We start from the raw sequence: 20,366 nt of genomic DNA on the forward strand, positions 1-20,366 counted from the left end.
GTCTGAATCTTTACTTCTTTAGTACAGTCTTAAAAGAAAAACGATAAAATAAATAGCGAATCACCTTGGTAGCGACGATCAAACGCGCTTTCAGCAAACGTGTGCATGTATCTGTCGGCGGCCGATCGTAAGATCAGGCATATCGTGAAAATCCTAGGCATATCGTGAAACGTGAAAATCTTTGACTCGTTCCCTGAGTCGACGGAGCCCCGCTACGCGGGGCTCCTATTTCTGGGCAGTTTGCCCTTCGGGCATCTGAAGCAACCTAACGAACCTATCCTACCTATATATTGGTTTGATGTGACTATCGTCAAAACATTACACAGGAACATTACGATCTGTCTGATCGTAAGATCGGCCTACGACATATCCAAGTCTAACGAAATTTTCCTTATCGACGCTATAATGACTTAATGAGTCATTGAGGTTCTCTTGTTTTGTAAACTAAAAACAAAAAGTTGAAACAAATTTTAAGTTTTATATCACAGGCACGTAACGAAAATGTTTATAGTTTTTAGTATAAAATTGACATTACATTTAATGTAAAATGAAGCCCTAAATGAACTTATGACAGCGACACAAGCAAATATTGGTGTTTGGATCAGCAGTTATAAATACCTACCTACATACCTATACGTTATAGGTACATTACCTATAACAGGGGTCACCAAATGGCGGACCGCGGTCCGGATCCGGACCGCCGACCTATATAATTTTAATACTTATTTAATAAACACAAGTAGAAACGGACCGCGATGGTCACATTATTTTAAAAAATCGGACCCCAGAAGAAACAAATTGGTGACCCCTGACCTATAACTTAAGAGTATTAACAATACCTTTAACGTCTTCGTACCATAAAACGTTTAAATTACGACCTTAACATAATAAACATGGATGTCGTATTACAAAGCTCGAAATTAATTCATGTCACAATGAATTCACACCTGTAGGTTTTTAATTTAAATGTAAGTTGTATATCTATACATTTAAATACATATTAGGTACGAAGATCCCCACAACACTTTTAAATTAAACAGCCTCATACTCTTATGTTAGATACAACCTCAAAAGAATCTTAATGCTAGTCCTATGTAGAAGTAGTACCTATTTTCCATTATCCACAACATTTTTATTAAGACACTGCATTAAAACATTATTGCTGAAAGGTACCAATATGAACATATGTTCTAAATCGAAGTCCAGAAGAACTGAATATTACATTTACTTACAACTCCCTTACCACAAATAAGATACCTAATTATCTAATTACGACATCTAACGTCAAAACAGATTTAGTATATACTCGTAACCTTAACGTAAGTACGAGCAAGTACGAGTAAAGTCTACTATGCGCTAAAATTGTAAGTAAATAACATAGTTACTAGTCTTTGCGGCACATTAGCCAGTACAATGCTATTCCAACTGGGTGTAGGTATGTTATGTGCACAGGCCCCTTATTAATACGGAGGTTTTATATTATCAAACTAGTTCAAGCGTAATAACTAAGTTCAATCGTGACGCAACAACACGGAGGCAGTTTTTGTTTACAGTGACTACGGAGACTGAACACATAAAACAGTATACTTAGTTTTCTATAAAACTTTGCATAGGTAATACTGTAATGACATTCGCTTTCACTTGTCATTGATCCGTTATATAAATATCCAGTCATGTTAGTGTTACGGTAGAGTGGGCCAAGGCCTATAGGTATGTGAAATTTTCGATTTCATATTTTCAATCGTAGTATTCTTACATGATACTAGTTCAAAACTTACACTACTTATATGTATCTATTGATATTGCTATTGTATACAAAGAATATTGAATCAAAATTCGGCATATCGGCCTTGTCCCACCTTACCTTAATAAACCCCCAACAATTATGTCTCAATGTATATGTAATAATTTTGGAATCCGATGCAAATAGAAATATGGCTAATAACGAAAGTTTATATCTAGAGCATTCAAAACTCAAATTTAATTATCATATGACAATACAACATTTCCATAACCTAAAAATAGACGGTTCATTTATTTACACTCGTACTGTCTGTTTGCCTGTACAAAGTTGATTATACAGTTGGTTCAACTTTTAACGGCAAATTGTTGTTTTCAATTTTAGAAGGATGCGCTTGCGTTTGTTGCGCGAGCTTGTAGGCGCGGAGGTGTTCCATGTACCGCTGCTTATTCTCAGGGTTATTCATGACTGAAGCGACGAATTCTGTAGTTTCTTTTTGTAGAGCTACAATTTTTTGTTGGATTATCCTATTTTTGTGCATGAGGGCGACGGTTTTCCAGGCGAGTTCTAGGAGGACTCTGCTCTTAGCTCCGTTGTTGCTGGGTGGGAGCGGCTGCGGCTGGCAGGGCCGGGGCACCTCGGGCGCCGGCGGCGACGTCACTCGCTGCAGCCGCTGTAAGCGCCTCGCCTCTCTCAGACGCATAAGGTTTGAACCTGAAAAAGAAGAAATTGATACTTATTAATTGCTAATATGTTAGACTTGTGCCAGTAAAAAATATATTTTTTTTAAATCGTACCAGTTTTAGATAGTGATGGGCATATACATATTATAAAATCTACAAATTTTACTTCAGAGCCGCTACAGTAGGTACCAGAAATTGTAAACTACTCAAATGGAGCTCAATATTAAGCAAACAGGTACACACATGCGCAGGTAATCACAGGTAATCACCTAAATGCGAGATAACCTGCAAATGGAAATTATCCACAGATTGATTTATTCAATAAATCACGCGAAACAAGGGATTATTATCATGAGCAAGTCTGGCTGAATAGTAATGTATATATAGTAATAATAATAAATAAAATCGGCGTTATAAAATTGCACTTTCGGTCGTAGGCGGCGCTGGGCCAATCGGGCTCGACATCACGTTGCCACAACGTGGCTCCGCGCATGTGCGGGCCAACGTGCGGGTGCCGGTAACACTAGTCTAATGCTTGCACATGTTCGCGCTAAAGATACGAGGAAGTGAAATACCTAAGCCACTTCATCTGTCACGCCTGAAATGCATATATTCGAAGTCAGATTTTAATTTTATATTTTAGCTTGCTTCTGAGTGAATCTGTGTATTTTTTTCAAGACTGGCATCATAAATAAGTATAAAAAACATAAATACAGACGGATGTAAAATAAATAAACAGTAGGTAGTGTTGTTGTTGTTGTTTATTGTCTGTTGTCTGGCATTTAAATAAAAATAAACATATTCTGGAGAAAAGGTTAAATAATCTATTAATGGTCTTAGAGAAACTGAGGTGACCGGACCCTGAACCAGTCGTCGGATTATGAGTTCTGAAATTCAGATTCATAAATCTATTGTTGGGCCAGAATGCATTCGTAATTCTGCGCCTGAGGTTTCTCCAGGTAAAGTACCAGGGGGCCGATTTTGGAATTTCGATCGTGAATCGTGAAAATCGGTGGAAAATGGCGAATTGCTAATTTTTGAAATACGAGCGATAGAAATTAGGAATCGAGTGGTATTGACCACTCATTTTCAATTCTATTAGTAGAATTTAAATGCCTTGAACGAAATACACGAAATCGAGCGGTCGAATTTCAAAAATCGGCCCCCTGTACTTTGAACAAAACATTGATCGACACTTTACGAGTAACTAAATAAAAATATGATGTCAGAAGACATGTGCCCTATACAATTTGTATAAAATTAGTATTGGTTGTAAATAGTATTTAGATTTGATTTGAAGACTCATTTAAGACACCTATAATAACCAAATGTAACATAGTTATTTTCATAATAAATGAAAATTACGAAGAAAAGTAGAGTATGAGTCATTGATTGACTAATATATCTGGTACAGAGCGCGCCACCGGTTTTAACTCCGACTAGAGTTTATTATATTCAAATAACATATAAGGATGTAAAAAAAACGTGGCCGTTAAATGTGATGACAAAGCAAGGACTTTGTAGGTACGGTCGGTGCCCAACTTAAGTACCCTCATCGCCATACTAAATTGTACAGAAAAGTGATGTTAAGAGTGCCGACTGTACTACTTGTATTTATATAGTTGAGGTTCCCAGTCACGTTATGTGCGAGCATGCGTTTTTAAAGAGTGGCCAACAAAAACAAACGATGCTCCAAACGTATGGCAGAGCCACGTGAGCTGCCGTAGGAATATTTACTACAGCTGCTTTAGCACATACGTGTTGTGTGTTCATGTGTGTACGTACCTATATATATGCCTGTATCTAATTTCTGCTAATATACTGCATACATTTTGACATGTTCGAAACTGTTTGGGGCATCTTATATTATTGTTTTCATCTTGTGGGTCTTCTGTGTCATACTTATAACCTTTGATAGTTTCTGTTATCTACCAGATTCATCCATATTACAATTGTTAAAGGTCTCATAGCACAAGTACGGGGCACATTTTTTTTTATTGTACTTAAGAGTTGTAGTTGCGCCAAATTCACTTCAATTTTCAAGTTTTCTTATCTAAGCCTAGAGTACCTATTACCTATTTAAGTATCTATCTAGCTCTTAAACTCAATAACAAAAACAGCTGTAACGAAGCTTAGAAATATGTTAGAAATAAAATAAAAAGAGGCCTTAAAATTTTGCATGACTCACTGCTACTCAAGTGTGGGGAACAGTTGCTCAACATACGATTAAACTAAAGGGTGAGAGCTTATTGGCTTTAGCAAGCAAAATAAAATGAATTTTATGATATGTATGTATCTGCTAAGTTTTAAACATATCTGATGATGATTATTTTTTAGAGTAATATATATGATTAATTATCTTATTTTTTTGCATACTAGGAACATTTATGAAGTTTGTCATCGGTGATCATTACTGTAACGAACTTTATTTTTTCATATACAAGTTATTAACCATCATATTCTAATTTTATTATTCTAAGACAGGTACTAGACACAATTTGACGTTACGTGTGTGAAAGTTTTTCGTCAGGTACCGATGAATATGTTTGCTTGCTTACCCATTCAAATGGCAGACAATGGAAAAAAGGTCAATAGGATACACAGACACCTCAAGGTATAAAGTTGTTCAACTCAACTACCGGCGGGGCGAGGTGAGTTGAGGTGATATACCTACTTACATAAATCATCATCATATATATAAATACGAAGAAATAGTGCTTATTTAATTATCTAAGTTAGTTATCTCAGTACCATTTCTTCGTATTTATTTATTACTTTTGCGACCTTTATTTGAATAAGGTGTTCATCTATCAGATATCAAGAAGTAGGTAGGTGCATTACTTTTCTAGCCTAGACATATATAAATACTGGAGAAATAAGTGTGTACCGACATATAAATTAGTACATTGATTAATTCCACCATGTTCTGCTGATCGAATCTCAATAGGTTCTTAAATTATTTACAAACTAATGCTACAAGTAGAGTAGGTATCTACTTAATATTTTGAATAAGTAGGTACATATATGTAAGGTCAATACAGATAAGTGTGGTATAGGGAAAAGTGTGGCTACTAGACGCCCTTCACATTGATTATTAGTGTTCATTAAGAGTTCATACTTAATAATATATAAGTAATAATAATTCAGCCTATATATAGGCCTCCTCTCATGCGCGAGAGGGCTGGGGCTATCTTAGTCCCCACTCTAGCCCAATGCGGATTGGGGACTTCACATACACCTTTGAATTTCTTCGCAGATGTATGCAGGTTTCCTCACGATGTTTTCCTTCACCAAAAAGCTAGTGGTAAATATCAAATGATATTTCGTACAAAAGTTCCGAAAAACTCATAGCCAGGATTTGAGCCCGCGACCTCCGGATTGAAAGTTGGACGTCATATCCACTCGGCCACCACCGCCTTTGTTTACGATACACTAATGAATGTGTAAATAGGCTCAATGTGACGGCCAACCTCACTTACCCGAATTCCACACTTACCGTATTGACCTTAGTTCATTCTAAGATACAACATGTAGCAATCATTGTCATCCTTATCACAATATGGTCGAATCGAAAGGAATGAATGTAGAATTATGCGTTCAACTGCGCATTTAAAAATAGATTAGACATAATATATATTCATTATGTGACATTATGTGACTAATGAATGTGTAAATAGGCTCAATGTGACGGCCAACCTCACTTACCCGAATTCCACACTTACCGTATTGACCTTAGTTCATTCTAAGATGCAACATGTAGCAATCATTGTCATCCTTATCACAATATGGTCGAATCGAAGGAAATGAATGTAGAATTATGCGTTCAACTGCGCATTTAAAAATAGATTAGACATAATATTATATTCATTATGTGACATTTTTGGCGTAAACATTGAATACTGTGTCGTAGGTAAGTACCTAACGTTGTTTTATTATTGTGTAGGTATAAAGTTTTACTAGATGCTGACAATTCTAGAATACAGATAAATAAATAGCGAGGTCATAATAGGCAGCTTAAGCTCTGTAAGTAAGTGATTTACTAATTGCACTCAAACGCCGCGAATACAATCAGTATGTGAGTCAAGGATGACGTCGCTGGTTCAACGAACTTTCGCCGGCTCGCGGCCACAGCCGTTAGCTAGCTACAACATAAACAAATACAGAAAGTCCACTCTACTTTGTTCTTATACATTGTGCAACAACTATGCCCTGCCCAGGTATGGAATAAACTTTCTGTAATATTGGTTTTGTGCCCTCTGCCTTATAGTAGCTAGAACGTGAGCGAGCCTCCACGAGGCCACACGAGACAGAATCTCTTTTCGATTTGAATTAATATAAGCAAGATGTATTAGACTTTTAAATATTCGCGATTAGAGTCTGTTTGGAAAGAGAAAAGTCGTGGAATGTATTGGGCCCTATAAAAAATAAACAAAATAATTATCTTTTTTATGTTTCCTTTTTCTGTAAATATGATAGGGGGCATAATAACCCAATACCTCACGTGCATGAAAGGAAGCCTGTGCCCAGCAGTGCATCGTAAATACCTAGGATAAAATTATTATATTACTAATATATGATAAATGACCGGAGGGTCTTTATGGTAATAAAATACTAATGTGTATGTAACTTTTAGTTGTTGTTTTGGATTCACATAAAGAATGCTGAATACCTACTTGAAGCAGCATCTTTGACATCATTGATATAATAAATATTATTAGTCTTTACATCGACGTCTGACACACGTATCTATTTAAGATTCATTATAGCTAATTTCCAGGGGAACTCGCTGCAGGTGCAGACTTATCTTGGTCTAACTCTATCTACTGAAAATTTATTTTTACAGCTAGCCGTTGTTATTCAGGTAGGTATATTAGGTATATCTGTAACCTATACCCGTGAACATCCATAATCCCCAGACATTACAGATTAGATTCCTGATAAAGAGGTCTATGACCTAGTTATGAACTATGCAGTAGGTAGGTAAATGTGAAATTAACGTAAAATAGGGTAGATTTAATAAAGACAGCAATTTAAAAATGTTGTTTATAAATATTTACATCCAAACAATGTAAGAATAATATGCCTATTGCCTACCTAATTTATGCCAAGGTTTTCTGTTGGTAGGTTATATTTTACAGGCGTTTATCATGCTTTGTGAATTACTTATATGAAAGCATTTATGTGCGGTAGGTCAGTGCCACAACTCGGTGTTCAGGTTAAGTCCAGTTAAATAACTAAGCAGCGAAACCAACCCGGTGTTACTTGATGTACTTGCAAATAACACACTAACCTTTTTTGATTTTCCTTGTTCTCTTCTCACACATGTTGTCAAAATATTGTTCACTCACAAAACAAACACTGGCAGTTTACAAACTTGTATTGATAATAAAAATTCGCAAAAACAATTGAGCGCGTGTTGTTCTTTCGAGTTACCAACGTGGAGTGAGTAAAATAAAATCGGTAGGCAAGCAAGCGAAGTCTGACTGAGCGGTCGTAGCGCCTCGTGGCCGTAGCGTAGTTCGCGCTCGGTCGGCGCTCGAGCGCCAGAGCGAGAAAGAACGTTGGGGTTGCTTAATTACTTTTCAGTTTTCCTCACGAAGAAAGTTTGTCAGAAATAAGTTTTAAATATAGAACAAAACAAGAATACATTAAGTTTTAAATATAGAACAAAACAAAAATACATGTATTTGACATACGGGCGCGTATACATTAGTACATTATTGTCGAGGCTCGGAAGTAGCTACTTGCAGGCTGAGGATTCGTTTTAAACGGACGACCTTGGGAGTCCGTTTAATTGAATCCGAAGCCAGCAAGTAGTCTTCCAGCCGAGTCATATATAGTGCTTTTCTCAAAAATGGTGCAAGAAATATAAATATCATAGAAATATTTTACAAAAGCAACGTTCTTACGTATTTATTTTCACAGAAAAAAGTAGAAACAATTGAAAAAATTAGCTTTGCCGCCTTATTATTTTTTTAATAAAAAAATAGAAGTGTATTTTTCTGCCGAAAATACGCCAACCTATTTGAGACAGCTAAATAGTCGCGGTACTAATCATCTGTTTGGCTGTTTAGTGGGCCTGTGCCTTCATTTGATATGGCCATTTCAACTTTTAAAAAGTTTGGAACTCGACAAATAATGGAATTTGTATGCAACATTGCAGTCCCAAAATCGAGACTGCAATGTTTTTAACTTTTTAATTTTTGACTGACCATAAACTACGCGCTTCGCGACCTATTTTCTAAACGGAAAAGTCGACTTTGCCGTCCATTTTTGAGAAAATGTTTATAATATGTATTGTCACACTAAGAGTATTTAAGACCAAGTTCGGCCTGGCCAGCCATATAAGGGCTCACGCTAGACAACGTCCATGATGTTTATTTAGGGTCGCCGTCATCGAAAACGATGAGGAGGACTATATATACAGGGTGTTTGGTACATCGTTTGCCAAATTAAAACGGCAGATAGTTTGAGTCATTTGCTATCTACTCATACCTAGAAAAAAAATTGGCCATGTTTTTTTACGACTGCGCAAGTAAAAATTTGAAATTTACGAAAAACTGGCATAGAGCTGAAAAAAACATGCGCAAAATTCAAAATTTCTAGGCCTGGGAAGATAGCAAATGACTCAACCTATCTGCCGTTTTAATTTAGCAAACGATGTACCAAACACCCTGTAGGTATATATATTTTATGCATATAATTAGAAATTGTTGAACTAAGCTATTTAACAATCATCTTTAATAGAAAAAAACTGACTTCTCAAAATAGTTTGTATGCCTTATAAATTATTGGCTGGTATTTAACTGATCACCAGATATAGTAATCCACTTCGTCACCTTTTTCTGGTAGCATATTTCGTTTCTGTAAGGGTCGCAGTTCTAACCAATTTAACCTTACCCAATTTTCTAGTAGCATTTCGTTTTTCTAAGGGTCGCATTTCTATCCTAACCTAACCCACAAAATCGAAATCACCAAACTATGCGTCGTTGAAGAGTTCTGTTCTGATCATCATCAGCAGTTCCAATTCATCAAATGCGACAGTTTTTAATGAAAATGCTTGATTTTCTGATGAAAATACAAAAATCCCTATACGCATGCCTTTAAGATTTGAGGAGTTCCCTCGATTCCTCATGGATCCCATCATCAGAACTCGAGCTTGACAAAAATGTGGCTTTAAAACTTAACTTGCATAACAAACATAACGAAGAGGACAAATCGCCAAACGCGAACTATGCGTCGTTGAAGAGTTGTTCTGATCATCATCAGCAGTTTCACTTCATCAAATGTCACTTTTTTGAATGTATATGCTTGATTTGTTGATAAAAACACAAAAATCACTATATGTATGCCTTTAAGATTTGAGGAGTTCCCTCGATTCCTCATGGATCCCATCATCAGAACTGGGTTTTGACAAAAACGGAACCAATATGTATGCATGTACATACAATCTAAAAAATAATTTTCAAAATCGGTCCAGTAATGACGGAGATATGGAGCAGGGATGTTGCGGATGCAGATTTTTTGACATCCGCGGATGCGGATGCGGATATTTAAAGGCTCACATCCGCGGATGTCAAAATTAGGTACTTAAAAAACGTCAAATATTACATTTTTAGTAATTTTTATTAAAAAAAAACGAAAGGTTTAGTATTTGAGCAAGAACATAGGTGCATTATATTTGATAAACAGTAACTTGGCCGACTTTTCTGGATCTAGCTAGACGATTTCGTTATAGGTAATGACGCCCTACTACATCCGCATCCGCATTAACTCCGCATCGATTTTATGCGGATGCGGATGCGGATGCGGATGCGAATATTCGCAACATCCCTGATATTATGGAGTAACAAACATTAAAAAAAAACACAATCGAATTGATAACCTCTTCTTTTGAGATTTGGAAGTCGGTTAAAAATAATGCGTAGGTACCTACGTGGTTAGTAATGATACATTACAATAGTTATTTGTTTTACAAGAGGGCAAAGTTGTTGTTTAACCGCTTGTGCTAATATTGATACCCGAGCAAGCGAAAGATTCCAAAATTGAACCACGAGCGTAGCGAGTGGTTCGAACAATGGAATCTTGAGTGTTGCGAGGGTTTCAAAGCACGAGGGTTAAACAACAACTTTGCCCCCGAGTGAAACACAAAATTTTTCACCACACCAACCCGAAGCAAATATTAAATGTAAAATATGCAACAAAATCAAACCAAATCAAATCCAAATGAATGTTATTAAATATTTATCATCCAAAATCATCATTTAAAAGTCAATTCTACCAGCAAACATAAGAAAACAACTCAAAATTTGCATTTGATTACTTTGCCTCACATGTGAATAAAATGCAACTTTGCTATCAGTTTTTGAAGTGCAAAGTAAGGCTTTCCGAGCTGGTGTGGTGAAAATAAGTTTAAGTGTTTATAAGTAATATACCTATAAAGGATGCCGGGCCGGGGCCGGGCTGGAGCTTCCGGCGCTTCGTTTTATGGAAAGCACCACGTGATCACCGGCCGGCCGTCATAGAAAATGACATTTCGGACGCCTCGGCCTGGGCACGGCCCGATCTAGCGTGAGTCATCCTTAATTCAGTCACAAGATTAAAGGATTGGAAGGTTAACCGATGTCCACCTTTAATTTTACAATAAGTACATTGTTATTATAATATTTTTCAAACAAATATTTGATTTTCCTTCATACTTTTTAGGTTTAGGGCTGTTCGCACTCGTGCCAGCGTCATTGTGAACCATTTCGTTCAGTCTATTTTCTGTTCCACTCATGTTAAGCGCTCACCAATCCCACTGAACTAAAGGACCTAAAGACCGAATAAGAGCGTGCAAAAAGATTTAGTTCCTTTCGGTCCTTTATGGGATTTCATTCCTGGACTAACAGTTCTTCGTTCATGACCGACACAAGCCTACTCTACGCCAAATTACGCCAAAAAAATATATTTTCAAACGCCCTTCGAGTTTGAAAAATATTAGTATACCGGGTGTTGCCTGTAACAGGAACAAATAATTGAAAACATATATTATACTCCTCAAACTATAAAACTTTTGTTAAACAACTTTTAAAAATTATGAAGCCTTTACATTTCCTCTTATTCATACAAAATAAATATTGCCTTCCATGTACGCTGGCATCAATGTGTTTGACGTTGCTTGTCACGCTTTAAATATAACAAAATTTGCAATACATTGCGTCTTAGAATAAACATTAAAGTGTAATAAAAATCAAAACATAAGTTATTTTTAAAAGTTGGTGAACAAATGTTGGTCTGTTCGATGAGTACAGCCTACTGTTTAATTTATTGCTCCTGTGACAGGAAACACCCGGTATAGGTACTTATGTATTGTACGTGTAAAAGTTTCTAACTGAATCATGGCATATGTTTCACTTTGAAACTTTTTACTTCAGAATATGCGTTTTATTTTTATAATTACGACTTCAAAAATGATAACATACTTAGCTTTCATTGGGTGGCTTAATTTGGCTCTAGTATACTGATTTTTTTTAAATCATTTATTTACATACAATATATATTCAGTGGTACTACTAAACGAAATTAATAACTAGCTTAAATCTAAAATAGGCCCCTGAGGCATTGTACCAAGGATGCTGGCGGCATTTCCTCGCTGTATCGCAATGCTGATACGTTGTGCGAGGTAGCCGCCAGCTCTTCGGTCACCAGTTACATCAACCAGACGCTTCGCGATTTCTGCGAACAACTTATGCGCGCTGGGACCCCATGGACCTAGAGTTTCAACTCCAATTGGTACAAAATGGTACTCTCTACCGAGGCTCTTATATTTGTTACGTTTTAGAATCGTATACTGATTGTATATGTGATGTACCTAATTGTAGATGAGTCTCCAATATTTCTAACTATATGAGGTTTCTAACGAGATGGGTCGGCCCTTTAGTCGGTTAGTACCTGTAAAATCTGTGTGGGTAAGTTTCGGTAACACTTATTAAATCGATGTAAATATAATTTTACCATTAATCGAGTTGTCTCAGTTTTCCCCAGACATGGCAACACCGCACGTTGCCGAGCCCTTGCCGCGTGTGCGGACACACGTCTCATACACGTCTCGATGACGCGTCTGTCTACACATAATTCACGGTACCTATAGCCGTTATCTGACGATGTTTACCGACAAAAATAAACACCTTGGCCAGTTGAAGTTTTATATTTAGACCTTTTTTTAGAATAATTAGGCTTTGAAAGTTCTGTTTACATATGGCTGGCTCATTCCTAGGCCAAGGAATAGGCATAGGCATCCAACTGGGTAATGTAGCCAGCCTCATGGGCAATTTTCCGCAGGTGCCAGACTTTGGGGATCTTTCATACATTAGTTTCATTATTATGTAGTTTTATTTTAATGTTAGTTTAGTTTTAATTTGTTTAGTTTATAGATCATTTTAATGTTTTTTGTAGGTGGATAAATGTTTATATATGACATGCATGTGAAGATTGTGAAGGGCTAAATAGTACTAATTTTCCACATACGTACGTATAATTACGTATATTATACATACGTTGTATGGGTGCTTAGGCAATGTTCCAATAGTTAACGCTCCGTAGCGTAGCGTAGTTATCACTCTAACCAACTCTTGCTGTAGCGTGCAGCAGTAGCATGTCATCTATTGGGCATTTTAGCATGTCGAGTATTAGGACGTTTACCTTTATAACGTTTAACTTCGTATCTTTGTAAAACACTTAAGTACTTTACTGTTCTTTTAAGGATGACTCACGTTACACCGGGCCGTGTCCGGACCGGAGCTTCCAGCGCATTGTTTTCCATGGAAAGCACCACGTATCGCATGTCATGTCATAGAAAAGTAAGCTCCGGAAGATCCTTATCCCTTAGTTTAGACCAGCGGTCGGCAACCTTTTAGCAATCAAGGGCCACATAGCAGTTAACGAAGTGGACGCGGGCCGCACTTTGTTAATATTTATGACTTTATCAGACATTGTCATTTGTCAATATTACATACAAAGTAGCCAGGGAGGCTCGCGGGCCGCAAGTGAGAGGTTCGGTCGGCCGCTGGTTGCCGACCGCTGGTTTAGACCGACACTAACGTCTCTGGCGTAACCAAAAATGTCTCTGAAGGTACCATGAAATCACGTTTACAATGTAATATTTGTCAAAATTTTAGGTCTACCAGAGAGCAAATCGCTTGTTACGTATAAAATAAAATGATATAAAAGTAATATTATTACATATAGGCGAAATTTTCGTCTGAAGTTTACAAATTAGTGTAAGTCTAAAAGTTGATTGATTCGCCCTTTTTTATTTTATTTGTTATAAAATATTATAATGGTACTTCGTATTACGTAACTACTTAAAAGTACGTTAAGAATTCAGGCCATAATAAAAATTTTCCCAATATAATCAATCAGATACATTTTCGTAAACGTGGATTCAAGTCACGTGTGTCTTTGGCTGAGTAACGTGATGCATAATCAGATTTATAAATAAATTCTCCTGTTACATCATTACAGTTACGAGAAGCTAATCAAAATTAATGACCTCGCAACCCGTGAAGTTTGAGGAACAAGAAGCCTCACGTGGGTAGCTGTATAATTGTATATAAAGTTTATAGGTATAAGTATATCGGATCCGTTTATATTATGAATGGGTGGCTGTGTAGTTGAGTACAGCCAGCCTCGGTAACATGACAAGCAAAAGGCAGTACCTTCGCAGTACTTGTGTGTACGTCTTTTTACTAAAGGTGAAATCAAACGGTTCATTTTGGTCTTTACTTTTTTTTTCATTCGAAGTGAAAAATGAATTCATTAGTGAAACAATCCAACAGTGTTGGATATTTTCGTTGGATATCTCCGAACAATGTGAACACAGAACACATAATGAATCATTCGGATTCAGCGCATTTTATCGAATCCTGTGGGTAATAGTACCTCTAGACGAACATAACGTAAAAACGGCAAAAAAATGGTTTTCAAGTGAAAAATCAAAATATGCATTTTGAATTTAAAATACTTATGCATTTTGAGTAAGGTAAACGTACTAGTAGTCGACATTAGGCAATTAGGCCCAATAAGTGACACCTTGCAATGACTTAAGAGCACACTGTACCTCTATTGGCAATGACTTAAGTTTCAAGATGACATGTACTGCATGGGACCGCGTCGAGCACCAGGGGGCCTAGCCGAAACGCATTTCGAAAAAAGATATCGCTAACGAATCGATAAAAAATGTATGGGAATGACAGGTACCGTAGATGAGTCTGTCGAAAAATATTAACGAATACAAAAATGTTAGCCAAGTTGCAATGTTGTAACGAAACGCAAAACATTCGTTACCAAAATTCGATATCTGCCATACATTGTCTAGCCAAGTGACACTTTTGACAAGCGAAATCGAATCGTTATCGCCTCCTAGGTGTCAATATCTAGCGCGAGCTATCCCCTTGCAGATAACTTACCGAAGCACAAGAAAATACCGAATAATAGTGTTTGTAAATTAGAATTTGTAATAAAAAGCATACTTCAACATTATTGTGGGCGGTGAACAACGCGGAAGTGTCGCTTAGACGCAGGCGCCGTCTGAAAAATCGCCTCTATTGAAACTTGAAACTGCTTAGGAAAGGACTGCCCTTAGCTGGTGATCTTATCATGTATGCTACGATCAAAGGATTGTGGGCCGTACGCAGCATTTCACCCAAAGGATCCAATGTGACCGAGGCGCTGAATATCTACCTATCTATAGTGACAGTGTCATGGAAAAATGGATTATGCACCCACAAATGCAACACGAAACAATGTCCCTACAAAGGTAAGAGTGAGTCAATAACTTATCCCTACTATACCTACTAATAAGTATATAAAATATGTTATTAATGCTAAAATAACTAATGTGTTCCTGTTACGTCATCAAATATAAACCGATGAACGGTGTAGATTAAATTTGGTACCCATATGCGCAATGGCAAGCACTTGTTTTTCAATAGGAAAGTGAATTGAATGTGTAAAGGCAAAGGTATATAGGTAAAGGCTATACAAATATAGATAAAGACTCGGGAACAAAAGTTCTTCACACAAATAAATGCCCTTCCCGGGATGCAAAACCATCACCTTCATAGGCAAGGTCACTAACAACTAGCAATATTGTAGTGTCATCCCATTTTCTTAAATTGATTTGAAAGGGATGAGACTACAGTGTTGCTACTTTTTAATTTCTACAATTTCTAGTCGGACTCTACAGTAAGCTCAAGAAGACTTGTGTTGTGGGTACTTAGGGTACTTAGATAACTATATATAGATGGTCAAACCAATTTGTCAGTCAGTAAGAACCAGGAAAACTATACTCATACTTATCTTTTGGGTGCTAGTACTGGTATATGACAAAGCTAGTATGATTCTCTCTGTCTTTGTTTGAAATGAGACAGTCCTTTGACAAACTATACTTAAATACATAGACAACACCCATGACTCAGGTACAAAATATCTGTGCTCATTACACAAACAAATTTCCTTACCGGGGATTCAAACTCAGGATTATCAGCTTAACCGGCAGGGTCACTAGTCACTACCAACTAGGCCAGACGGGCTGTTGTCATACATATACATTATCAACCATATTAATGAAACTTTTTCATATTATGAAACATTGTATATGACTTCTTTTGGCAGGCGCAGATACAGTCAGCTGCAGAGAAAAGGTCCCACCCCTGCATACAAACTTCTATGTAGTGGTGGTACCTTTTCTCTGCAGCTGACTGTACTTACACACTATATAAAAATAATCATAACATGTACTTACACAAAACATTTAGTTTTTTTTTGTCATATGACTGGTAGAGAATAAATATTATAACCAAATGTTACAGAGTTTGTTGAAAAACTAAGCATTCATTTTGTTTCAGGTGACTTGGATATTCATTGCAGCCTTGGCATATGAACCAATACTTTATGGTGCTCCAAAGCCAGGGTCAAGGGAAGAAACTATGTCACATGTACAACCACAAAAATATATTGAGTGTTGTTTTACTATTTTAAAACACTGTACATAATATATGTACAAACATGGCTACTGATTTCATGCTGCTGGCAAAAAATACCTGCTGCATCTTTCATTAATAGATTTTCAATAAAATAAATATAATTTAACTTTTTAACCCAATCATTGTTTCATTTATTTATGGCATTTATTTATGGTGGTTACCACCTTAACTTATGGTATGCTTAGGAGCAGATCTGCTTCCATGTACTTACCTATATTCAACTTTAAAAAATGCAATAATTTTTAAAAGTTGTCTTTGTAAAACGACCGGTCTGGCCTAGTGGGTAGTGACCCTGCCTGCTAAGCCGATGGTCCTGGGTTCGAATCCCAGTAAGGGCATTTATTTGTGTGATGAACACTAATATTTGTTCCTGAGTCATGGGTGTTTTCTATGTATATAAGTTTGTATTTGTCTATATAAGTATGTGTATCGTCGCCTAGCACCCATAGTACAAGCTTTGGTTAGTTTGGGGCTAGGTTGATCTGTGTAAGATGTCCCCAATATTTATTTATTTATTTTATTTTATTCAATTATGATTGATATATAAATTACAAATTTTTGACAGGAGCATACAAAAGGTTAAATATGAACAGCCAGTAGCTTAGTGGGTGAGATTACCTTCCCAAATTTCCATTGACTATAAATAATAAAGATGTGTTTAATTCATTTTTAACGCCTCACTCACTTAGGTATTTCTATTACTGAGTAAACAAAAATCAAAGACAGGTAGGTAATAAAAAAATAATATTAAGTAACACTAAGTATGATTTATTAGTTTTGGTTTCACAGGCAGCTTTTATCTTATCTAATGCATCTTCTTAGTCGGCGTCTTCATTGCTGAAGGTCGTGTCTAGTTTGAAGAGTTTCCTGCGCGATGTACCATGCTTTTCCAAGTGTTCCTGTCCTCGGCGATCTTAATAGATAAATCTAATGCATAACATCTATGTATTCAATGTCCGCTTGACTTTTGATAATTTCGAAAATGTTTGAAGTCTATGAAGTAAATGAGTTCACTGAGGTTACACTGATTTGGGCAAACCTGTCCACAATATCACTTCACGGTTTGAATCAATACTAACGCTTAAAGTATTGTCTCTTCTGGTCAAGTAAGCCAGCAGTGCACGTCCTTAGCACTGGTAACTGCCATGAAGGCGTCATTGCAGCGGCAGCTCTGACTGTACGTGCCAACTTGGCGAGAACTTCTCAGCGTGGAAGAAGAGCCCGCGGAGCCGCTCTTGCCCGCTCTGGCTGCGTCGCCGCCTTGGTTGGGGCTGCGGGGACGACGGCTGTCTGAAATTGTTAAACTTTAGGTCAAAATTATATGCAATTAACAACGCACTCTTCAAATATTACACTATATAGAGTTATTTTATCACGAAATTGTGATAAACTAAGTTAAACAAATACCAAAATATTTAATTTGCTTACCGATAAAACAATTATTTTCTCCAAAATTAGATTCGCTGTTCACTTGATACTCTTGACAGCTGACAGATGATGTTTCTTGACGGTTTTGAACGAGAACCACAGACAAAAATTAATTTTTACCGACTTGGCGCGTAGAATGAGCGTTACCTAACTAAAAAGATTGCCTCTTGGCTAGGTTATTGTAAACATTATCGACCAGTCGCTTGCGATCGTAGAGATCGAATCGATACGGAGCGAATGTAATTCGGCTACGCCCCCTGTATGTTTACCTTATTTGGAGCATTTTAAAAATGCTCAATGCCTCTGGAATCACAGTAGTTGACAGTAGCAAGTAAGAAGGTATCGTTAAACAAAATGCATAAATGTTTATTGTAACTTGTGCATGTAATGTAACCAGCGCGAGGATAAGCCGATTAAATATGTGTTTGGAAGCCGGACTTTTGCAGGGTAGTCGGGAAGTAATTAGACTTACTATACCGCTGCTGGGTCGTTGTGCACGTGCGGCGCCTGACGACTTTACATAAGCTTTTTATTTATTTTTCCATTATCCAAATGAAAATATTGAATTGATAGTATGGTTAACGTCCGTATTCGACATGCTAATGGGCAAAGCTAATGGCCAACACATGATGTACCCTCTGTCACCTTTATTGACAATAACTTTTCAAAGATACCTAACATGTATGGGTTCTCCGAGTGGGACGTCTACCTTAGAGGTAAACAGAAAAGATTTTGAGTTGACACTTATTTGTGTATATAATCCTAATTCGTTATGAGACAACCTAACAAGTTACCGTCAAAAATATTTTTTGATAAGTAGGTACTTAATATATAAAATACACAATTTTATTGCCGACTGTACCATCTTTCTCTCCTTTCAATTCAATTTTCATTTTAATTTATTTAGAGATCAACTGAGATCATTATTGTTATTACAAATAAAATTTAAATATACCATAAAATGACATTTTAAGTAATAAACGGACAGAGCGACTTTGTTTTACGTTATTATGTAGAGAAGATTTTGACACGATTCTTGGGGTACAATGGCACAGAATAAGTAATAGCTAGTACTACCGTACAGAAAGGACACTGCCTACAAAACCGAAGTTTGACAGCGATTCAGGGTCGAATCATGATATCCCTTTCTAAGTTATGGCGCTCCTTTTCGGCTATTTAGGGTTGTCAAAAGTCAAGTCATTATCTTATCTGTGGTCGTGCACGCAAAGGGAGGTCAAGTTGTGTTAACCCTAATAATTACTCGGAGCAATGCTGAGCCCAACGGAGCCGAGTTTGCCCGAAGGCTGGAGTGTCTCCCCACTGACAATCGGCGCGATTCGGGAAATGAATTAGAGATTAACTAGATACGATATAGTAAAGATATGTGACGTCCCACGGGTAAAGGTACCTTATGGCGGTTGGCGCTTACGCTATTATTAACGCCGCTCCAATTCGCTGGCGCCACCAGGAACCTTTTTCCGTGGAACGTCACATATCTTCACTATTTCATATCTAGTGAATCTCTAATTCATTTCCCGAATCGCGGCGCCAGCCGCCATAAGGTACCTTTTGCAGTGGAACGTCACAAATCTTTACTATTTTATATCTAGTGAGTCTCTAATTCATTTCCCGAATCGAGCCGAATGGTTCGTGTCCCGACTAGCTTGCATCCGTTTCTTGTAGCCAGCGGTTGTGGCAGGTCGTGAGGTGGTGCGGTCGGTCACGTTGACTGGAGCGTGGGTAATGTGTTCATTGTATGCTTCAGCCATTGTATGTTCTCATAACCACAAGGTAACATGTACACAATTAGCTAGCCGAACACAAATGAAAGAACGACAACTCGCGTTAGTTATACGAGTAACAGGAAAGTAATGTACCCATTGAAGTACCATCGCCCACACTGTTAACTGTACATTGGTGGACCTTACGCCTTTTGTAATAAGGTCCACCGATGTACAATTAGGAGTGTTGCAGTTTGTATATGAATAAAGTATTTAGGTACACTATTTTCTAAAAATATACACATCATTACATTTCAGCCTTTTTTTTAATGAAAACAAAAATAATTTTCAAAACGTACCAAGTTTGGGCTCCTCCAGATACTATATGGCTGATAGATAGGTATAATATTTTTTATCTCATACAAAAAACTCAGCACTCCCTCCTAAGGGAATTTTTTAAAGAACTGCGGGTCAAAAAGTTTGTTTTGACCTCTAGTTATGCGTGTTCCAAATGGCTAAACTGTACATCGATTTGCGGTTTTTCTTTAAAATTGGGCTCGTACGGCTTCCACTATGAGGGCCGTAACACGTAAATAATTTTTATTCTTTTTCATAATGCCGACTCACGCTTGATAGGTATTTATCGCTTATCAGCATATTTATTATTAACTCACATTTATAGACGGGTCTAACGCGAAATTTATTCAATTACCTTTTTTTACCGACGTTTCGACACAGGTTTCACTGGTCGTGGTCGCGGCTAAAC

General features: G+C 37.1%; 1 protein-coding gene and 1 long non-coding RNA gene across 2 annotated transcripts in view; one reads left to right on the plus strand and one right to left on the minus strand.

Moving 5' to 3' along the window:
* Positions 1-20,366, plus strand: part of LOC134796505 (uncharacterized) — a 363,632-nt gene that overhangs the window by 194,183 nt on the left and 149,083 nt on the right. The window lies entirely within an intron of this gene.
* Positions 459-7,878, minus strand: LOC134796305 (uncharacterized). Its single transcript, XM_063768392.1, has 2 exons — positions 7,715-7,878; positions 459-2,455 (listed from the first exon to the last, which is right to left on the minus strand). Exons 1-2 carry the CDS (start codon positions 7,746-7,748, stop codon positions 2,076-2,078), a joined length of 414 nt encoding a protein of 137 aa, XP_063624462.1. The 5' UTR covers positions 7,749-7,878; the 3' UTR covers positions 459-2,075.

Source organism: Cydia splendana, chromosome 1 (assembly GCF_910591565.1).
Source record: "Cydia splendana chromosome 1, ilCydSple1.2, whole genome shotgun sequence".
NCBI classification, from domain to species: domain Eukaryota; kingdom Metazoa; phylum Arthropoda; class Insecta; order Lepidoptera; family Tortricidae; genus Cydia; species Cydia splendana.